This window comes from Ochlerotatus camptorhynchus, unplaced genomic scaffold, assembly GCF_037179485.1.
Source record: "Ochlerotatus camptorhynchus isolate MF236.1 unplaced genomic scaffold, CSIRO-AGI_Acam_v1.1 ptg001045l, whole genome shotgun sequence".
NCBI classification, from domain to species: domain Eukaryota; kingdom Metazoa; phylum Arthropoda; class Insecta; order Diptera; family Culicidae; genus Ochlerotatus; species Ochlerotatus camptorhynchus.
The window spans coordinates 74,156-96,061 of record NW_027041462.1 but is presented as its reverse complement, the minus strand read 5'-3'; the positions used below and the strand labels follow the sequence as shown (position 1 = coordinate 96,061).

General features: G+C 37.2%; 1 protein-coding gene across 1 annotated transcript in view; it reads left to right on the top strand.

The window, feature by feature from the left end:
* Positions 1-20,239, top strand: part of LOC135715939 (zinc finger protein Elbow-like) — a 69,027-nt gene extending 48,788 nt beyond the window's left edge. The window contains exon 2 of the mRNA XM_065238871.1: positions 18,737-20,239. Within this exon, the coding sequence (XP_065094943.1) occupies positions 18,737-20,083 (1,347 nt within the window). The 3' untranslated portion in view covers positions 20,084-20,239. The remainder of the gene's footprint in view (positions 1-18,736) is intronic.
* The last annotated feature ends 1,667 nt before the right edge of the window (positions 20,240-21,906 follow it).

Below are 21,906 nucleotides of genomic sequence, written 5' to 3'. Positions count from 1 at the left end.
GGTTAGCATCCAAACCTCTCACGCCAAAGTCACGAGTTCAAATCTCATCCCAAATAAGTCACAAATGACCCAACAAAGGATGTAAGATATCCACATTTACATTTGATGTATATGTAATTTGATTTGCGTGCATAATCTGATTTATGTTTTACGCCTCGATTAGTCAACATTTTCTTTGTATCAATTGTTATCAGATATTCCTAGTCGTTTTATCCAACATAACAACAAGATGTGATTCCACAGTATCCCGTACATAATCACGTCAATCTGGTGGTATTGTAAATTATGGCTAAACGCATTACCACTTTAATACTTAGGGGCAAATTAGGGTATAAAACAAGCCGCAAGATATTATCGCCACCAGCGGTACATGCCATAAATGAGCGATACGTGTGCTACTACCTGAAAGCGGGTCCCCGAGAGTGACAAACTGTGTAGCTGGAAAATAAAGCTTGTGAAACGTGCTGTCAATCAACATTCGAACATATCTACACATAAGTTACATATAGCCTCTCTCGATTGCTTCGATGCCATTTAATGACAGGCGATCTAGGAACAAAAAGCAAAAAAACTTTATAGCTGCTAGACCGCACATTAATTGAATTACACACGAAACGTATCAATCAAAATGTGTCAATTAACGTAACTAGATTTTTATGATCATTATAAGTGGATACTGATACCCACAGCGTTTATGCTTCACTTGGTGGGCAACGAAATGCAACGCAACGCTGAATTAATTAGCATCCAATTTAAGCTACGATCACGATATGGTGCTGTGAGTCAATCCAGCTGGCCGCCGCCGCGCCGGTGGGTAGTGCAGGTATAAGTAGGTATGTACATGCAACCGAATGCATCGATACTCGAAGGAGATCGTGTCAAAGCAAGCGGGTTTTTTGGTGCCGCTCTCAGTTTCGAACCACCACATCAAGCCACGGCTACTTGCACCACATTCGCTCCCAGTTTGTATCAAGTCTCACATACTATATACACTTCAAGGTGTTTCACGACCGACGTAAATCTTTTTGGTATTATATTTTCATTTTCATAAGTCATAAATTAACTTTTACGATGACAGCTCAAAGGAGAATTTAACCGCATAACCTTTCGGCTCGTTGATGTTATTATGGATTGTTAAAGAAAACGGTGCTACCTGGTTCATGTGGAAAGATAGTGACCAGCGGGTTCTGTAGATTAATGGAATGCGGATGAATTAATCAATTTAAACAAAGTTATTGACATTTGGGATAGATTGGGGTTCACTCTGCAAAAACGTTTACAATTTTTGGCAGTATTCTTTACAGATAAAAATATAATTATCTTTCTCGAATAATATTTACTAGCTTTATTTCACACCCCATAAAATGCCTGAATGTTAGACACTCCAAAACACATATGGGTGTAAGACTTAGACTGCCCATTTCATCCCGGAATAAGTCCAAGTTAGACCAATTGGATCCTGACCGACAATCTTCTAATTGATTTCACAAGGGGTTTCGCATGATAACTCTTGACTAATTTCAAGTTCTAACCACTTTCCCGAAAATATACTAAATATTCCGGAATTTGGGTAGAACATTGTTGAATAAGTGCATTACAAGTACGATTAAATTGCCAAATATCATTGGGCTCAGACAAATGAACTCATTGCACCCAATTGAGAAGAATTATGCATATTTTCGTTAAAATTTGCTTTTCTCGAAGAATACTAATTTTTTACTAACGTGTCCTGAGTCTTGAGTTCCGTTTATTATTTTTTGAATATTTTTTTTCTTTAGAAAAATTTGTGAAACCATACTCAATTCTTGATTGACTAAAATAGCCGTACATAAGTTTCAAAAAGAAAATAGTTAGTAACATACCTTCAAGTTGCAAAATAATCTTCCTATTTAATAAAGTTTTTTTTGCTAGCGGCACCGGTGGTGTAGTGGTATGCGTGATTGCCTCTCACCTTCGAGGGCCTGGGTTCAATCCAAGTCGACACATAAAATGTCTGATCAAGGGAAGTAAAGTCGTTGGTTCCCGGTCCATGAGTTGATAGGTCAATAGGTAAGGTACAGGATGCACACTCAACTCAACAACCCACATCTTTCGCTCCGAGCCATCGGAAATATGTTGGGAATCCAACTATCCACTATTTCTCGTGTCATAAAACGTTTTGGAAAAACGTTTAACTGTCCATCGGAAGCAAGAGAGTGATTGCTGCCTTCAAACGCAAACCCAACTATTCCGTTCGGAATGTCGCGAAAAAACTGCACATGATAAAAAGTTTCGTGCAGAAAGCCAATAAACGAGCAGAACTACGGTAACTCAAGGTAGTACCAAACCGCAATGAACAACATAATAGGACAGCTAGAACGTGGGCACGTAAGCTGTACACACAAATGTATGTATGTATGTATGTAAGGTAGCCACCATCCCTTCAAAGATCTTGTCTTGTATGCAGCTCCACTTAATAGCAAGATCCATTTGAGCTACCGATCTGAATTCACTATATCGCTGTATGAAGGGCCAAAAACGGAGGGGTGGACCCGTAAGCAGAGACACTTACGCGAAATCCACGGGAATTTAAGAATCTCCTTCCAACGATACGATCCAACAAATCGAATAACACAATTCGCAATACTTATTAAGCTTCCTACAGTATGTTCCGTTCAACTGGGCGCGTCAATCTTACTGAAACTGTTGAAGTAGAATTCACACGACCACAATCGAATCGGTAGGATAAAGAAAATGATAGTGTTTATTCCCTCCTAGACTCCGGTTGTCATACCACTCCATCGTCCAGTTTCAGGTCAAATGATACCCTGATGCTCCCTCCCAACGCAATATTTATTTATATAATGAAAATATATGTAATAGAGAAATGAAATATATGAAATAGTGAATATAAATTTATATGGACAAAGTAGTTGATGTTATGCAATGAAAATAATAAATATTTTACATATAATAAGATGCAGCTCTTTGTTTCCTCAGCTCACAATATGAGATGGATGTAACACTGAAATTTCAAGGATATATTAAGCAAATTTATATTTTTATCTCTAATTATACTTGGTATTCTCTCCTTACAATAATGTAAGGATGTAAATGTAAAGTATGATGTATAACTAACAGGACTAACAATAAAATGGGAATCTCATCTAAATGAAGCCATGCTTAACGAGAAATAACCTGTATAAAAAATAAATGCATATAATGTTATGTATTGTTGTTGTTTTCACTGCTTCATCCGCTTACTTTTAATTTCGATGAGTAATGCAATACAATATAATTATATAATTGTTCCAGCTAATATTGGTTAGATAGATATTGTAGTCTGCAGAAGGTTAATTATTTTAATGTTTGTCTTTTTATGATTTATCAACGAAGAGCTGAAATAAACATCAATAACTGATATCGATGAATCCAGTATTTCAATTATGCTTTGGATTTCTTTTGAGACGTAAGCTGTACACACAAATATTAACAAAACCCCAATGCTGTATCATAATTTTTGTACGGATCTAGCCTCTTGTCACTACTCCAAGGACGTTCTGCGAAGAAAGTGAGTGAGCACTGTTACTCACAAAATATCACTTTTTTGGCCTTATCCCCGGAACCAGTTAACCGATCGGGATATATGATATAGGAAGCTCCAAACACACTCATTGGGACGTGTTTCACTCAAATCGGTTCAATAATCACCGAGAAAAGTGAGTAACGCTTATACACATACATACATCATGCACACATATTGATTTTTGAAGTGAATGCTTCCATAAGAACATATTCTGCGAACTGTGGACGGGCACGGCGTAGTGGTTATCATAAATTATTCTCATGCTTAAATCTCATTCTTAGGCAAGTCACAAATGCCCTAAAATGTATTAAGGTGACTGTAAGTATGCCAGTTTTTGGCTCTAATAGCCCTCTAATTGCTCCTATCTTTGATATCACATTTTTACAACACTTTCCCAATCAGCAAAGTCACCTAGTGCGATAAAAGCATTATAATACTAACAACTCTGGTTAAATGCACAAAGGCTTTTAAAATAAATAGTGAATATCCCAAATGTCGGCCAAAGGGTCCCTAATCTTAGGTCCATTCAAAAATTTCGAAGGTTAGCATTTTTTAACAATCTCTCACTAGCAATGAATATATAGGGAAAATGGCTCTTATGTTGGCCTATGGATCTAAGATTGGGCCCATCGCTAAAAATCTGCTATTTATCAATTTTATCTAGATGAGCGCGTCATTGGAACGGCACTAATGGATATTTTTGGCCACTTTTAGAATTTTATCGATTGCTGAATTTATGTATGGGCCCAAATTAGGAGCATTTAAGCCGACATTACATTCATTTCCCCTGTATGTATTTTTATTGTCCGGATGACGCATTGTTCTTCGACGAAAAGCAAAACAGGAAATTTTTATCGTTTTATTTTTAGATCCACAGACCAACAGACTATTAAACCTACTCCATATAATTTTCGAATACTGACATTGGCAAGTTTTCACTTGTTCATTTAAGAAAATCAAAATTGCAGCTCAGTGGTATAACACAAACTTACTTGAAATTATTTACGCGATTCTAAAATTTACATCCAACAAACTATTTCATATTTGTATGCGTACTTACAGTTCAAATTAACAAATCGTTATCATTATATATATGTTCATTGAAGGGGTAAAGGCGTAAAATGATACAGTCACAAGATTAGCCGCAGCTCTTGTGACAACCGACTTATTTCGATTTCATGCATTACCTGCACTTTGTAAAGACCACCAGGTCCATCCCACTTGGACCGGTTTTCAATCAAGTTTTCCTACTACGAGTAATGTTTTATTATAGGCGCAGCGACCATAAATTGTTCAACAGATGGTTCAAGCTTCAAGCAATATCACAAGCTTATTTCAAATCACACTGAAGGAGCGTAAAATGGAAGTCCAAAGTGAGTATGATTGATTACAGCTTTGACACCGAATTAGGAGAGGCAAGATTGAGTAGTTTTTGCCAAGTCCCAGCTTGATTGCAGTGCTGCTCGTACTGTGGAATTTAGAAATCAATCAACTCCAATCAAACGCTTTTGTTACCAAAAGTGAACCATTTGACACAGTGCTGCCGCTATAAATGGGTTGGGAGCAAATTCCAAACCATAGAAAGCGAAGCAAACATTGTATCGCAGAGATATTCCCGAAAAGTAAAGCGCGCTAAGCCGACACATAAGCTAAACAAACTCCTGCTCCATCAACACCAACATGAAATTTCTAGAACCAGCGTGAACGAGATTGTTTGTACACAAAACATACCATCAATTTGAGCTGTTCCATTCATGCCACCTCATGCAATAAACTCACTGCTACTTTCCGGCGTTCTATTTCGATGAAAGTTAATTAGTTTATGTAATTAGAACCGATAGATCAAACGACCCGCCCACGCTTGGACGGCGCTTCCCTCTTTCATCTTTCCTCGCCTCATTTGTAAAGGCAATGCACGAATCTCTCATTAACGATTATTGTACCATTTCATAAACTTTCTGCTGTTTTATGGAGAAATAAAAACGCAGAGGAACTCATGCCCAATGCTTCATTAATAAGCATAAAATTTATGACTTGTTAATTTCGAGGTGTACCTGTATTCATATGTATGTGTGATAGATGTAGAGCGGCTTCAATTCATAAGAATTTTGCAGTCGTGTAAACACAGTCACGATGATGCACCGCTGGCTTTCAATCGTTGTAGATTCACTGGAAACGGAAACCCTACATTAATAGCAAGTGAAATTGACGTGCGATAAACCAGCGTGGAAAGATCGTTTGGGTCGGCTATGTGTTTCGCAGGATAGATTAAAGGAAATCAAGCCGGTGAACCGTGAAATATCGGTTATGATTTATTCGAAAGCGAAATAAACAACTTGCACTGTCGGAGCAGCTGAACGATTTCAGCCGCTACAATTAGGTTGAAAGGAAAACATTAATCATCCATCTATCAACAAGTGATGTAATTTTTATCGCTTCTAACCTCAAGCTGTTTGTTATGAGCGAGTGTGATGTAGAACATACCGTGCCCAGTGGGATCGGAAATCGATTGCGCTTTAAGCGTATGTCTATTGAGTAGCTGAAGGCGAAGAGGTACTACTTGATTGATCCAAAACCAGTTGTTGTTCAACGTAAGTGCGAACATCAAAGATCATTTGATCCATGCTATACCATTGTTTGGAGCAATGCGGATTACTTGCATAAATCTCACGGTTCAATGAAAAAACACACAAATTTTATTAGACAAGGTATACATAGGGTAGGTGTTCCAGTAATAGTGGTGTACCTTTAGATATGATATGAGGTTTATGCCGGAATAATGGTGGAAAATAAGACCATTTTATTTGTTATCGGTAATTCCCCTAAAATAAAGTAGATTAGCGTATTTCAAACTTTATATTAGATCAAAAATGAAGGAAACAATTAATTGTCCTTAAGATGTTGAACCATTTGCACCTACAGGGTAGTGTTCATATAAAAGTGGAATCCATAAGAAATCAAAGCGTTCCACTATTATAGGAACCAAAGATAGCAACAACCATTACTACTGGAACAATGTTCCTATTAATGGAGGACTAGTTTTAAAAAATGTATACAATTTAATCACAATATACACAGCAAAAAAATAATTTTGATATCGCATCAAAGTGGATGCACTACAATCATGTCGAAAATTTCATGTAATTTTTATGACCACATAAATAAACAAATGCAGTAAAAGCAGCGTAATGTCAGTTCATGCATTGTATTAATGATAATGTTGTCCTTTTTAGCAAGTAATATTACACCATATTTTCGACATGATTGTAGTGCATCCACTTTGACGTGATATCAAAATTATTTTTTTGCTGTGTACATAATATTTTTTTTTTTGCAAAATAGAGGTTGAAAGCTGAAAATTTACGTAGGTTAGATAAGGTTAGATTAGGCTAGATAATTTCTGAATAATTTGTTGATTATATGAATCACGGCAGATTTTCGCCACTTGCCATTTAGCACTTGGAACATGCCTGCAATTCGACTTCTAGCATGACCGCCAATGACCATATACTTGAAGTTTGATGCGGCTTATGTGATCTTATTTCACGTCAGATTTTGTTTATTTTTCCAGTACCCTGTATCCGGAGCATGTTCTGTTACTCTGGGCGTTCAATATTCTTGATATTGAACTTTCGTGTCGTATGTTGCGTAGTATGATAAATTGAGTCTCATCTTGATGAATATGGGCGTCTTAGTGGAATACCTGTATAATGAGAGAGAGAAGGATTAGTAATTTCCATTTCATTCCACTACCTTATTTGCTTATCCTTGACAGATACGCGTATTTCGTCTACAATGTGCAGACTTTTTCAGTGTCTTGTTCTAATACTACGAGTATGACTACTACGACTACTACGAGTTCAGTTAATGAAATCATCATTTTGATCAATAATTTGGAACCCTGTAGTGACTGTAGGTGACTTTTTGAGAAAGAACATTTTTGAGAAAGATCATCATAACATTTCGTACCGTTATTAACCGAAGTCTTTAATGAAATTATAACAACCGGAAACTATCAGAACTGCCTAAAATGTACCGCGTTGTTCCGATTTTCAAATCTGGTCACCTGAAAGAGCTGAAAAACTACCGCCCGATCTCATGCGATCTCCTCGAGAACATTATTGAAAAACTGCTTGTTAAAAGGATCAACGACTTGTGCACCGTTACAATCTACTATACGCTCATCAGTACGGTTTGCACGAAGGCTCCCCTAGCAGCACACTTATTGCAAAACGGTTCAGGCTACTTTTATGTGGTTTAATTCAGTCACAATTAAGTTGCTACAACTTTATGACACGCTTTATGCTGCTCGGGTCCAACACATTCAGTGCTACCTGAGACCTTGTGGATACGATTCGTTGGATTACAGTAACACAACTGGTACCCCGTTTATCGATCTTAAAAAAGCCTTTCGACACAATTGATCATAGTCTTTTGATAAGAAAACTGGAGTTACCTGGAATTCGATATGAAGCGAAAGCTTTTTTGGCGAGTTCTGAACAGGGAATCAAGAAACTGCTATCTTCCGATGCTTACTGACGATAAAAATACTAGTTAGCGGAATCATGATCAGTGTACAGTAAGATCATGGATTATCATTTGTGTTACACATCATGATCAGCAACAAAAACGATAATCTACTCATATGATAACAATCACTTTGTAATGTATCTCAAAATCTAGGAACTTGCTGTCTTCGGAAAAGTTGTTCTAGAGGTCAAATACCCTACAATACGGATATTTTTGGAATCGGGATGACACATATATTTTGAAAATTAATGTAGGTCGCGATTTTGAAATCCGTCATCTCGGCCGTTGGTTTCGGAAAAAAAAAACTGTCAAATACCCTACAATATGGGTATTTGTGGAACTGGAATAATGTGTAGATGTTGAAAATCGATGTCAACCGCCATTTTGAAATCCAATTTGGAGGCCTTTGGTTTTAAATATAACTGACAAATACACTAGTCAACATGGCGGCCGACATCAATTTTAGACATCTACACGTCATCCCGGTTTCAAAAATGCCCACATTGTAGGGAAAAGTTGTTTCTAAAATCAATAGCCGCCATCTTGGATTCCCAAATAGCGGCAGATATTAATTTTCTACATCTGCATGCTATCCCTGTTCCGAAAATATCCACATTGCAGGGTAATCTTGCATTTCCAAATGATGGCGGACATCAATTTTCGACAGTTTTTCTTAAATCAATGGTCACCATCTTGGATTTCATAATGGCGGCAAACATCGATTTTCGATCTCTATACGTCATTCTCATTCCGAAAATTCACATATTATAGGGTATTTGATTAGCCTTGTCTTAAATGGGGAATTTTCAGTGACGAGAGCTGATGATGATGATCTGAGATTATCGCTATTTCATATGATCATGATCTGTTACACAAATGATAATCGTATTATCGTTTCCAGAACTGTTCATTGTGATTTCTGGATTTGCACTAATCATGAGTGTAACCAAAATGAGAAGGCCATTATCTTTATCTGAATCGTTCATTTTGATTCCCTGGTTCTGAATAACCGTCAAAAGTATGATGCAATTGGATAAGCAATCCAATCAATGACGATCTGCACAATCTCCTTCGAGATTTCTTCAGCTCTTACTTAGTTTCCTTAAACTTGGGAGCTCGAATTTCACCTCATTCAACTATGAAAATACATGGGCAAGTCATAGATGACCATGGGGCTTACTTTAGACTCAACGATAGGCGGGTCCGCACACATCAGCCAACTCAAAGGCAAACTGAGTTCTTTGTGTGGACTGCTGATAAAAATCTCATCAGTTATCCTGAGCAGCTGGCTGATGAAACTGTACTTCTCTCTGATCCATTCAAGGTTCCAATATCTGGTAGTAATTTGGGATACAGTCAGTAAGTAACGATTGAAGGAAACTTTACAATGCCCTGCCAACCGCACACAAAGCCACAAAAAAAAACAGTTTCATACAACTGATGAAAGAATCCATTGAGCAAATTATTTCACGATTCCTTATTTAGCCGCACTGTCATCCACTTCCGCACAATACATCGCAGCACACTTTCTTAAAAGAGTATCGTTCACTGGAACCTGTCACAATTATTGTAATTTTTGAGTTTTGAGTTTTTATGCCTATTGAATATGTTACTCAAAATGGCTTTTAAATAATAATAAAAATAAAAAATTTAGCTAAGGCAAATTAAATGTGAAAATCACAAATGCATACCGAGTAAACGAAAAAATTAAGTTGGAGCGCAAACCATCATATTTTTGATCCTATACAATCTCATTTTGGGAAAAAATAACATCATTCTATTTCTGTTACCTTCTTTTCAATGAAGTTAGGGGGTTTTGATTAAGGCGTTGTCAAAAACCTTTCCTGCCGAAAAATAATACCAAATGTTTTTATTTTATTTCTACCCTCCAAAAGCAACGGATATGCATAAAAAAAATATTTATATATAGTGGAAATGAACGTTATGTCGGCCTAAATGCCCCTAATTTGGGCCCATACATAAATTCAGCAATCGACAATAGCGACCAAAAATATCCATTAGTACCGTCTCAATGACGCGTTCATCTAGATAAAATTGATAAATAGCTGATATTTTGCGATGGGCCCAATCATAGATCCATAGGCCAACATTAGAGCCATTTCCCCTACATTTGGGAAGTGCACGTTAAAAAGTCTTCATTGTGCCCTCAGGTTACGGTACTTTCTTTAGAAGTTTCTCTTAGTAGCTTACAAATACTTAAATTGTATCGATTGCCCGTCGCCACGCTACTCTAATTACAGAAATACTGGCACGCAGCAAAACAAAACAACCATTATATCTAAAGGTCATCCGTTAACTGTATCATTATTAAGTATGTTAGGTAGTGCCAGACCTGTTACACTTGTCATAATTGGAACATATACCCTACATTTAATTAACACCAAATTGAAAAATCATTAAAACGCAAATCTTTCATCATTCAACAAACATTTGAGATACACCGAACCAGTGTTTTATCACGGCAAATACTCGTGCCACACCCTTGTCTCTGACAAATGTGGCTCATTTTTCCATTCGTTCGTCAGCTTCGAATTTATCTTACTCTCACAGGCGTTCAGAGGAAAACTGAAAGGAAATCAACGGTAGCTGTCATGTTTGTATTACGATGTTTATAGAGCGCATATCAATCGCACCGTTTGGCGGCAAAGGGTTAATCGGCGTTGAAAGTGAAATGCCCGATGCGTACTGCGATGACAGTAGACCATGGTGGCGGCAGTGGCGGCGCTTTTATGCTCCCGGGCGGTCCGTCTGAGCTTTGGGAGTGCGGCATTTTCCTTTTCTTCATCACTCATCATTCCGTTTGCATACTCACTCAAACATCCATACACATCACACATATTGAGAGGGAGATCGGGAATGGTTCGTACCCGCCCAACCATCACATCGATCAGCAGCTTTTTAGTAAATGAAAGAGTCAGTTCGAGGTTGGAAGTCGAAAGTGCGGATGAATCGCATTTGTTTACTCGCCCAGTCAGCCTTTGATCATCCGCCACCAGTTCAACTTGCCTTTTTACGCTTCCATCTTCGACCCGTCCTCTGACAGTCGCCCTCATTCTCTTCAGGAGATCTACTGCGCGTTGTTATGTGTATATATTAAGCCAAAAGACAGCCGCATAATGTGAGATGAAATGAACCGAAAAACTGAAATGAAATATAGGTATCTGTTTCGAATGATTTGTGTTTACATTGAAAAACTAACATTGCTACTTGCTCTCATAATTAGAAGACTGGCAAATTTTAAATTGTTGAATTTGAAATAAAAGTGGCTTTTAGTATATTAGTGAAATTTCATTTGAGCAAATTTTCAACATATTTGACACACAAATAAAATATAATGAAAAGAGGAAATTTTCAATTGTAAAGTTAGTAACCTAAATGATACAAGAATATTTTGAGTATACCATGCTTTACAGCCTATCTCCGCGTATCCCTACAGGTGTAATAAGAAATAACTAATTGTACACGTGACGCAATATATCTACGTGTCAAGTATAATTAAATGCTCCGAGCCTGAAAATTTCATTACTCGAAGAAAAGTACGTTTGATTGAACTATATTTCAGGTATGTTATAACTTAAATTTATGTTGAAATTGACGCTCGTATATGTCACGCTCAGTGCACCTAAATTTACATGAACTTTTCTAAGTGTTTAGGTAAACAACTTCAACAGAGTATGCTCATTTTACCCCTAATCATCTAAAAAGTCACAACGCGATCTTTTACCGATTGAAGTAACAAAACAAAATTTCAATTGGTGTTAAAACTGATGATCGTAAATTGAAGGTGGACTCTTCTTCCCCACTCATTGGGAAATCCCCTCGTGCGATGGCTTGTACATTACCGGGTTGTAGGATTTTATTGATGGAAGGAGATTCTCTTTGATCCCGCAGACTAAGCGTAAGTGTCTCTGCTTACAGGTTCACTCTCCGTTTTTGGCGCTTCATACAATGGTAAATTGAATACAATCAGGTGTTGTACTTGATAAAGTCGTACGAGGTGGACATTCCATTGTATAATGGTTGAGCCATACAAAATGCATTTTTTTTTGCCGCTGTACAACATTTTTAGGACATTAATTTGTTTTCTTGATCTAAACTCAAGTTAAAGCTCATATTTGAATCATTATTTATTACTCTCTAATGCATCTTCTTTGGGAATTTATAGTAATTTGGTATACTAGTAGAAAAGTTACAGCTATTCATGTGTGTGTCATTTTCAATGAATAATATTATTGTTAATATGTAATATAAATAATATTGACTTGTGCAATAATATATATATATAATATAAATATTATTGACTTGTGCACCCAGGAATGCAAGAATGTGTTCAAAACGAAATGCGGTGACAGTTAATTAAATCAATATGCAAGTTGTGCGTAGAACAGTCAAACAATGCTACTAAGCAAACTTTAAATTGGGTTTTCTCGAGATAAAAAATAAGCACTTAAGAGCCACTCACAATCGATGCGTTTGCGATCCGTTGACGTAAGCTTGACAGATAACCCAGTTAACTGTCCAATGCAAGCTAACGCCAACGGACCCTAGGGTAACCAACTGATTTTGGACCCCTAGAGGAAGTGAGATCACGTTTATGTCAAAATAATATTATTTGTTTATTATTATTATGCAATTTACATGCGGTTGTGTTCGAAAGCTACTCATCTTGTAAGTAAAATGTAACTAGATGTTTTATTTATTGATATATACTCGAAAAATAATTCTTTTCACATCATGATATTCACATATTTTGGACCCTTCCACTTGATTTTGGACAGTGTCCATAATATATTTTGGACACACTGAATGGGAACGAATATACTTTGGACATGCTGAAGTTCTTTCAACCTATGAGCCTAAAATTAATTACGACGGTCACTTCTTCCTATCTCGCATTAGTTAGGTCCGTCTAGGTGGGAAAATTTTCAAAGAAGGTGCCGTAAAACGGGGTGAAATTGATCAGCGGGGTGAATTTGATCGCTGAGTATACCCAATATTGTACTTATGCATAATATTTTTACAATGTATACAAAGATACATTCGTACGCTTAGTAACGAAAAACATGTTACACATGAAAAAATATCACGAGAAATTTCAGCGATCAATTTTGCCCCGCTGATCAATTACACCCCGTTTTACGGTATGCATAAAAGTTAACTCCCCGTTACTCGCGCTGTTGTACTTTGTACAACACATATGAGTTTTCCATTGCCATTTTGTTGCTGCCAATCGATCTGAAACCAACTTGTATTCCTCAAAAAACTTGTTTTGAACTAAAAAAGCTAAACTTTGATTACAATTAACCCCCAAAATGCGGATAATAGAGAAAATGTAAATGGAAACCGCGTAAACGGTGTCCATACTACGTGGGATTGACTTAATTGGTTACAACATGGAATATCTCGAGATCCTGACCAGATAGAAAGTTACTGTCTTCGGCAAAGTTGTTCAGGAGGTTAAATCCTATTTCTTAGTGTAAAATAGTTCAGAATTATCTCACTTCGTGGTGCTAGCATACATGTGAAATTCTTGTGTATAAAATATCTCTAGATCCTGACCAGATAGAAAGTAAATGTCTTCAGCAAAGTTGTTCAGGAAGTCAAGCTCTTTTCGTTGGTGGAGTAGTTCAGAAATTTCACACTACGAGGCGCTAGTATATACGTGTAATTCTCGCATATACAATAGCTCGAGTTCTTGATCAGTTAGAAAGTTACTGTATTGGGCAAACTTGTTCAGGGGGTCAAGACTTTTCGACTGGTAGACAGTAGTTCAGAATTTTCTCACCACGTGGCGTTTGTATACATATACACTTCTCGCATATGCTATATCTCGAGATCCTGACCAAATAGAAAGTTACTGTCTTTAAAAAAGTTGTTCAGGAGATCAAAGCCTATTGCTTGGTGTAGAATAGTTCAGAATTTTCTCACTATGTAGTTCTAGTATACACGTTAAATTCTTTCATATAAAATATCTAGAGAGCATGACAAGATAGAATGTTACTGTCTTGGGCAAAGTTGTTCAGGGGATCAAGGCCTTTTGGCTAGTGGACGGTAGTTCAGAATATTTCACTTCATGGTACTAGTATATACGTGCAATTCTCGCATATGATATATCTCAAGACCTGCTAAAAATGTACTGTAATCGGCAAAGTTGTCCAGGAGATCAAACCCTATCGTTGGTGGAAAGTACATAATTTTCTCACTAGGTGACGTTGAAAGACACGTGAAATCCTAGCATATAAAATATCTCTGAATGACCCGCATACTAGTGCCACGTAAAGGGAAAATTCTGAATAACTGTACACCAACGAAAAGATCCTAACATCCTGAACAACTTTGCCGAAAACAGTATCTTTCTGTCTGGTCAGGATCTAGAGATATTTTATATGCGTGAATTCCTCATGTATACTAGCGTTGCAAAGTGAGAAATCTCTGAACTTAAGTCCATAAGCAAAAAGGCCTTGACTTCCTGAACAACTTTGCCGAAGACAGTAACTTTTTATATGATCAGGATTTCGAGATATTTTATATGAGAATTTCACGTATATACTAGCACCATATAGTGAAAAAATTCTGAACTATAGGCTTTGAACTCCTGAACAACTTTTTCGAAGACAGTAACTTTCTATCTGGTCAAGATTTCGAGATATATCACATGCGAGAACTTCACATGTATACTAGCGCTATGTAGTGAGTAAATTTTGAACTACTGTCCACCAGCAAAAAGGTTATGATCTCTAGAACTACTTTGGCAAAGACAGTAACTTTCTATCTGGTCAGGATCTCGAGATATTCCATGTTGTAACCAATTAAGTCAGAACCCTCGTAGTATGGACACCATTTACGCGGTTTCCATTTACATTTTCTCTATTATCCGCATATTTTGGGGGTTAACTGTAATAAATATTTAGCTTGTTTAGTTAAAAGCAAGTTTTTTGAGGAATACTCGTTGATTTCAGATCGATTGGTAGCTCGGCTGCAAAATGGAAATGGAAAACTCACACTGTTGTACAAAGTACAACGCGTGAGTACTCGTGTTACAAAAGTTGGCGCGAGTAAAGGTGGAAATATAATATAACATAAGGAAACAACTGATCATACTATAAAAAAAAATCATTCAGAAGTAAATCTTAATACGGAGACCTGACTCTATGCTTGCAGTACATATTATTTTTTGTATGGGCTGTTCATAAACTACGTAGACGGTTTTTGAGAGATTTCAACCCCCCCCCTTCCGTAGAAGACAGTCTCAAACACAACATTTAAAAAATTGTATGGACCGTAGACATCTGCCAAGCGCTCCCACCCCCCTAAAGCGTCTACGTAGTTTATGAACAGCCCCTTAGTTAAATGCGTTTGGGAGATAAGAAAACTTTTGTGGAAAACTAGGAACTAGGAAAACTAGGAAAACTCAGAGTGGACCACTCTACGTGTTTTGCCGTTTTTCCCATTTTGAATCGCCTGATAAACAAGAAATATATTTAAAAACAATGAATTCATATAATTTTGATTGATTTACTTACCAATTTAATCAGAAATCTGAGATAATAGCACGATCGACCAACCGGAATTTTTTTTGTCGCTCTTTTGATGATTCTTATTTGATAAGTGTCCAAAATAAGTTGGTAACATTTTTTTACGATCTTTTTTGGACACTTTTTATTTAATACTTTTTAAGTAAAATCTTAAGGTGAAATCTTTATAGACACGTGAAATACATCTTCCAAAGTCAGATAAACTGATTTGATAAAAAAAAATCATTGAATTGTATATTTTAGACCAAATTTAAAACAAGTACACTAACGCCGATTCCTCTTGACAAACGTCGAAACATGAAACTTTTTCGATAACATTTTCTAAAACTGCATAAATTGAGCAATTGTAAGCAATTTGAGGTGAACTAATGATCTTGAGACATAGCAAGTAATTGAAAGAATGTAATTACAACATCAACCCAGATGAATTTGAAGAAACTAGACAGTAAGCGAGGAAAATATATGAAAAGGGTCCAAAATATGTAGGGGTCCAATTCAAGTTGGTTACCCTATCCATTGTGGATGACCATTCCAGCTGGTCTGACTTATCACCAACCATATACCCCCGATTCTTTTTTTTTTGCACGGTTACATTTCTTAAAATTTCTTGTTCTGGGCTCTATATGTTTCTATAAGTAAATTACGATGTTTTGAAACTAGTTGCATTCAGTTTTGGTATCATTGGGAAAAAATACAACCGTGCTAAAACAAAATATTCCGGTGTATCTGTACATTTGTTTATGGTTTCCCTGAGGACGGCATCGGCGAAATTGTTAATATTCATACCTATCTCGCCAAAGTCATCAATTCAAATCTCACCACTGGACAAGCCACGAAAGACAAAAGAGTGTTAAAGTGACTATTATAAAAAAAAAATGGATACTACTTCTGGATTCACGCCATATGTTTTGTGTAAAATTACCCGAACTTTCAATTAGGGTAATTTTCCAAATGTTGCACACCACCTAATTGTTGCACTCTTCACATTGTTTACTGTACAGCATCTATCGATGGCCATGAAGATTACCGATCATGGTGACATGTTCATCAGTCATCAATTGTTGAATAATAAAACATATGTGTACTCCTATCCAACAATGTAAAAATTACTGAAAACATGTTAATAATTGGATCTCATTTGGACTCTTGGTGCTGGATTATTGTCCATGGGCAAAACACCTAAAGGTATCAAACAGTTCGGAAAAAACAGCTGTTGCGTATATTTTCCGTTTTTTTGTTTTTGTGATATAAAACTGCATATATTTTCCTCCCATTGGTGACCGGTTCAATAAAATCAATCAAATAACTGATACCAAGAGTACAGTTTTCAATGAAAGTTACTTTCAATCATCTAACAAAATTACTGATTCTTCTTGCTGAAAATTTCATTCCAAGATGCATCTAGTCAAATTTTATGGGTGTACATAATTAGATGCAAAGTGTACAATACTATAATTTCAAGGCAAATGATGCTTCCAACAAATGGGCTCTGAGACATATTCAAACGTTTTATTATACGGTGTTTTTTTACCAATATACATTTTTGATGAGCTCTGGAAATGCTTCATAAAACTAATTCGAAATTTATTGAGGAAATCCTTTTTCAAAAACATTTTCAATCTAGTTATAACTCAAAAAAACACGTGCTTCGCTGGGAAACAATTGCAAATTACTCTAATATAAACGAACCATGTATTTTGAGTCTTAATCACACAACACATAACACAACACATAGAAATTAAAAATAAACCAAGAATTAAATTCATTTCACTCATAGCCCATCTTCCACACGATAACCTAAATTTGAGTAACCCAGTTTAAAGTAGTTTGTATTTAACTACGGCAAAAAAAAATACTCACTAGCTTAGTTTTGCTACACAAAATTAAGTTCAATTCACTTAAATTTGGGTTTATATTACATTACTCAATTTTGGTTTCTTGTACAGAACAAGATGGTTGATCCGAATCTTTCGTTGTATTTTTGACAACAATAGTGAGAGAGAATGAAACGAAGAAAGGTGGCTAAACACAAATTTGTATTTAAAAAACCCAAACTATGGGTAGTTTTATTTTTCTGTGCACGCTGCCAAAAACATGTCATAATGCAATAGTGACGGCAGGTTTAGACAGCATGCTTGTCTGAGGCCTTGTTTTTCCCTGCTGTCCAATTTAATTTCACGCCTTCACGAACCGACCGTCATTCGTCAGCTGTCCAAACTGTCGGCGCTCTGTTTGCAAAGCCGAGAGTGAAGATTGCGCAAAAATCACCGTCACACTCTGGCTTACAGTTTCCGCTACAAGCCCGCGTCCCAGAAATCGTTTTTTACCTTCATCTTTCTTCTTGTGGTAAAAAAGCGAGAATAAAATGGAAATAACTTTATTTGTCTCTGGTCTGCCTGCGCTTTAATCCTCCCTCTGATGGAGTGGTCATTAGGCGCGGTACATAAATTACGTAACACACAAAATCAAGATTTTGGACACTCTCCCCTACTATGTAACAATAAGTAACGAATCCTAAAAAATAATTTGTATGGATATTTTATCTAACGAGTATCCTTCAAATCATTTGTGTAAATCGTTCGTTATCGTTCAGGAATGGTATTCTTCTATTATTGTGGATAAGACCTCCCTCCCCCTTTAGAAGGTTAATAACCACAGTAAACCGTTCAATTTTTATTATAATAGTAAGCTTTCATACAAGGAGCACGTGGATTTATTTATCAACACATTTTGTATTCGCATTTTATTTATTTTTTAACTTTGGTCAATCTGCAACCCATCTGCAGGCATTACGTAATTTGTGCACGAAGCCTTATGTGGCCGTCTCTAATGTGATGAAATAAAAGAAAGGCTGCCGCCGCCGCAATCAAGGCGGAAAATGATCAAAAGTCAAATTATCGCCTCACTTAACCCCATATCACTAGAAACGTCAGTTTGCAGACGGACACGCCACATCAACCGAGTTGACAAGGTTTATTTTAACGGTGGATGGTTATCGGTTCAACTCTATAGCTATAGGACTTTACTGAATTTATGTTTTGTGTATACATGTACGTTTAACACTATTCTTTTTTTTTCCTTACAGTTTGACTCCAAGACAAGCCCGTTGGCATTGCTGGCACAGACATGTAGCGCAATTGGTTCCGATTCACCGAATCCAAAACTTCTGGCCAACATAGAAAAGAGTACAAAAAACAACCGGGACAAACTGTCACCTGGTACACTATCCAGTGGGTCTTCAAATGATACTCCAAAATCGAGTTTCAAGCCATACGAGCCATCTACGGTGAATCATGACCGAACTAAGTCACCAGATGACAGTCATCATTCAAGTGCGAAAAATAAATCTCCTAAACGGTCCATCAGCGCATCTAATATACAACCCCAAAATGGTCGCTGTGAATCAAACCAAAGTGCTGCTTCATCTCGATCTTCTCCCTCGAATCACAACCGAAGAACTCCTGGCAGCTCGCACCAACAACAAGAGCGCAACAATAGTCCAAATCGTGCCTCATCCAAAGATTCACCGAATACGTTGAGCAGTTCTATGGAACCCGCAACCTTAAAAACACTTACGGAATCTGCAAGCAAGGATCCCAGCAGTAACGGTGAAAGCAATGTGAGAGCATCCACTTCAGCTCCAGCCTCTACTACAGTTGGACCACCGTACTATTCCGGATACGGAAGCTATCCAATGGATCTTATGACTGCTAGTGCACTGATGTCACCGCACCACCAAATGTTCAAAGCAGCGACTATGAACCCTTACTTCAATTACTCCAAAATGAAAATGCCAGGAGCACCTGACTCGATGATCCCAGTGTGTCGTGATCCCTACTGTACTGGTTGTGCCTTAAGCTCTCATATGCTGGGAAAACTCGGATCGTCCGGTTGTCCAGCGGGCTGTACTCAATGTGACCATCCAGGAAGCAAATCTTATTCACAAGCTGCAGCAGCAGCATCCTTAGCCGCTAGTCAATCATCCGCTGCTATGTATGCTCATGCTCAACTTGCCGCACTGGCGGCAGCTTCTCAGTTACCTTACGTATGCAACTGGATAGGCAGTGATTCATCCTATTGTGGAAAGCGATTCGCAGCTTCCGAAGAACTGTTTCAACATCTGCGAACGCAACACGCTGCCGGTCTTTCAATGTCAGAAGCTCTGCTTAACCCTGCCACAGCAGCTGCAGCCGCGGCAGGATTACCTCCATCCCATCCACTGTTCCAAAGAACTTATCCAACACCACCCTTAAGTCCCATGTCAACTGCCCGCTATCATCCCTACGGAAAACCATCTCTACTCCCTCCTTCCATGTCTCCGGCCTCTTTAGTCGGTATTCAGATGCCACCACATCCTTCACTAGCGCAGTACTTTCCTCCGTATTCGTTCTATGGAGCGCGATTAAACGGGTCAAATAATATGCATCCCTAAACGTTTTGTTCGGTTTGTAAATAATTTATCGTTTTCTTATGAAATGTTAGTCATCGGAAAGGAAATTTTAATGTAATAAAACGATACTTTGTCGAACTCTAGGCACTCTATTGCAATATTTCAGAGAAGGAAAAAATAAAATATTTTCTTGGAACAAACTCACTTCTTCACATGAACAGAAATATCACCGCCTCATTGAGATTTTTTTACAACTGCATATCACATAGATTCTAAGGCACTGATAATGGAGATGAAAGACGGTCTGAGCCGTCAAGAGAGAGAGAGAGAAGAAACGACGCATTAAAAGTAATCAAAAGATTCAAGTAATAAAAAGCGCTGTCTTTTGCCTTCATGAAGTGTCATCGGACTGAAAAACCTACGTCTGGTTGGGTGATAAATCTTGTGTTACGCCATTTCTCTTGACGCGCACTAATTGCGATACTAAAAAGCTCACCAGCGGCGACGTGGCGTTGGCCATAAATTATCCACCCTGACCGAAAAGCAAGAATTATCATCATCGCTGCTGCTGCAGCAGGCAACATGAGACTAATACCGTTGGAGTTGGCGGCTGAGATGGCACAAGATCACAAGATGTTTGCCTGCTGTATACTGGTGGTGATAGAGTGGCTGTATCCAACAAAGATTGCATTTGAAATCATTTATTGAGTTGAAGGTAACCAAAATGCTCAAGGTGAAAGTAATCTAGTGATTAAATAAAAATTTCATAAAGGGTTTCTCTGCGACATCACTTCAGATTGCAAAAAGCTCTTGTCGTTTTGTGCGAAATAATAAAATGAAAACATTGACGAGAGCTTTTTGCAAACTGATGTGATGTCTCAGAGAAAACAATTTTTGAAATTTTTATTTACTCACTAGGTCACTTTCACCTTAATACAAAAGACTGCTAGGCAATACTTCAATAATGAACATGTCCAAAACAGTTCGAAAAAGTAGTGTAAATTTCTGTTCAATATGATGCACATAAATGGAGCGTCACTTGTCATATAAGTTTACATTATAAATAATGTAAAGTTCTGAGACATTTCATGCAATGTAGCAAATATTGTATACAAAAGCCCATCTTTGTTAACAACATTGTTTACAAGTTGTTCGGTTGCATGAATCAAATACAAGTTTACGAGAATGAATGCTTACATCACAATTAAAATTCAGAATTTTTATCTGTGCAGGCAAAATTGACGCTCGTATATGTCAGTCTCAGAGCACCAAAATTTACATGATTTGTTCTAAGTGTGCATATATGTAAATAACTAAATTTACACTTAGTAATAAATAAATTTACACGTGACGGAATCCATCTTTGACATAAAAGACGAGACGTAAACAACCATGTCATGTTGACTACGAGACTAAAAAGATCGTTGCACTACGAAAAGTACGTTTGATTGAACCATATTTCGCGTCTGTTATGGCTCAAATTTATGTCGAAATTGACGCTCGTATGTCACCCTCAGAGCACCTAAATTTACATGAACTTTTCTAAGTGTGTATGTCACTCTCAGAGCACTGAAATTTACATGATTCCAATTCTGTATATATCAGGCATAACATTTGATAACGGCACAAAAGCATTTGTAAACAAACTTTCTAAGGCCCTTTACACGCGAACCAAAATACGCACACGCAAACCAACAACATCATCGGATAGGAGAAACTATCACCTTTCCGGTATTGGTTTGCGTGTGCGTACTTTGGTTCGCGTGTAAAGGGCCTTAGAAAGTTTGTTTACAAATGCTTTTGTGCCGTTTTCAAATGTTATGCCTGATATGTTTGCGCATTAGGAAATTCGAATGAATAATATA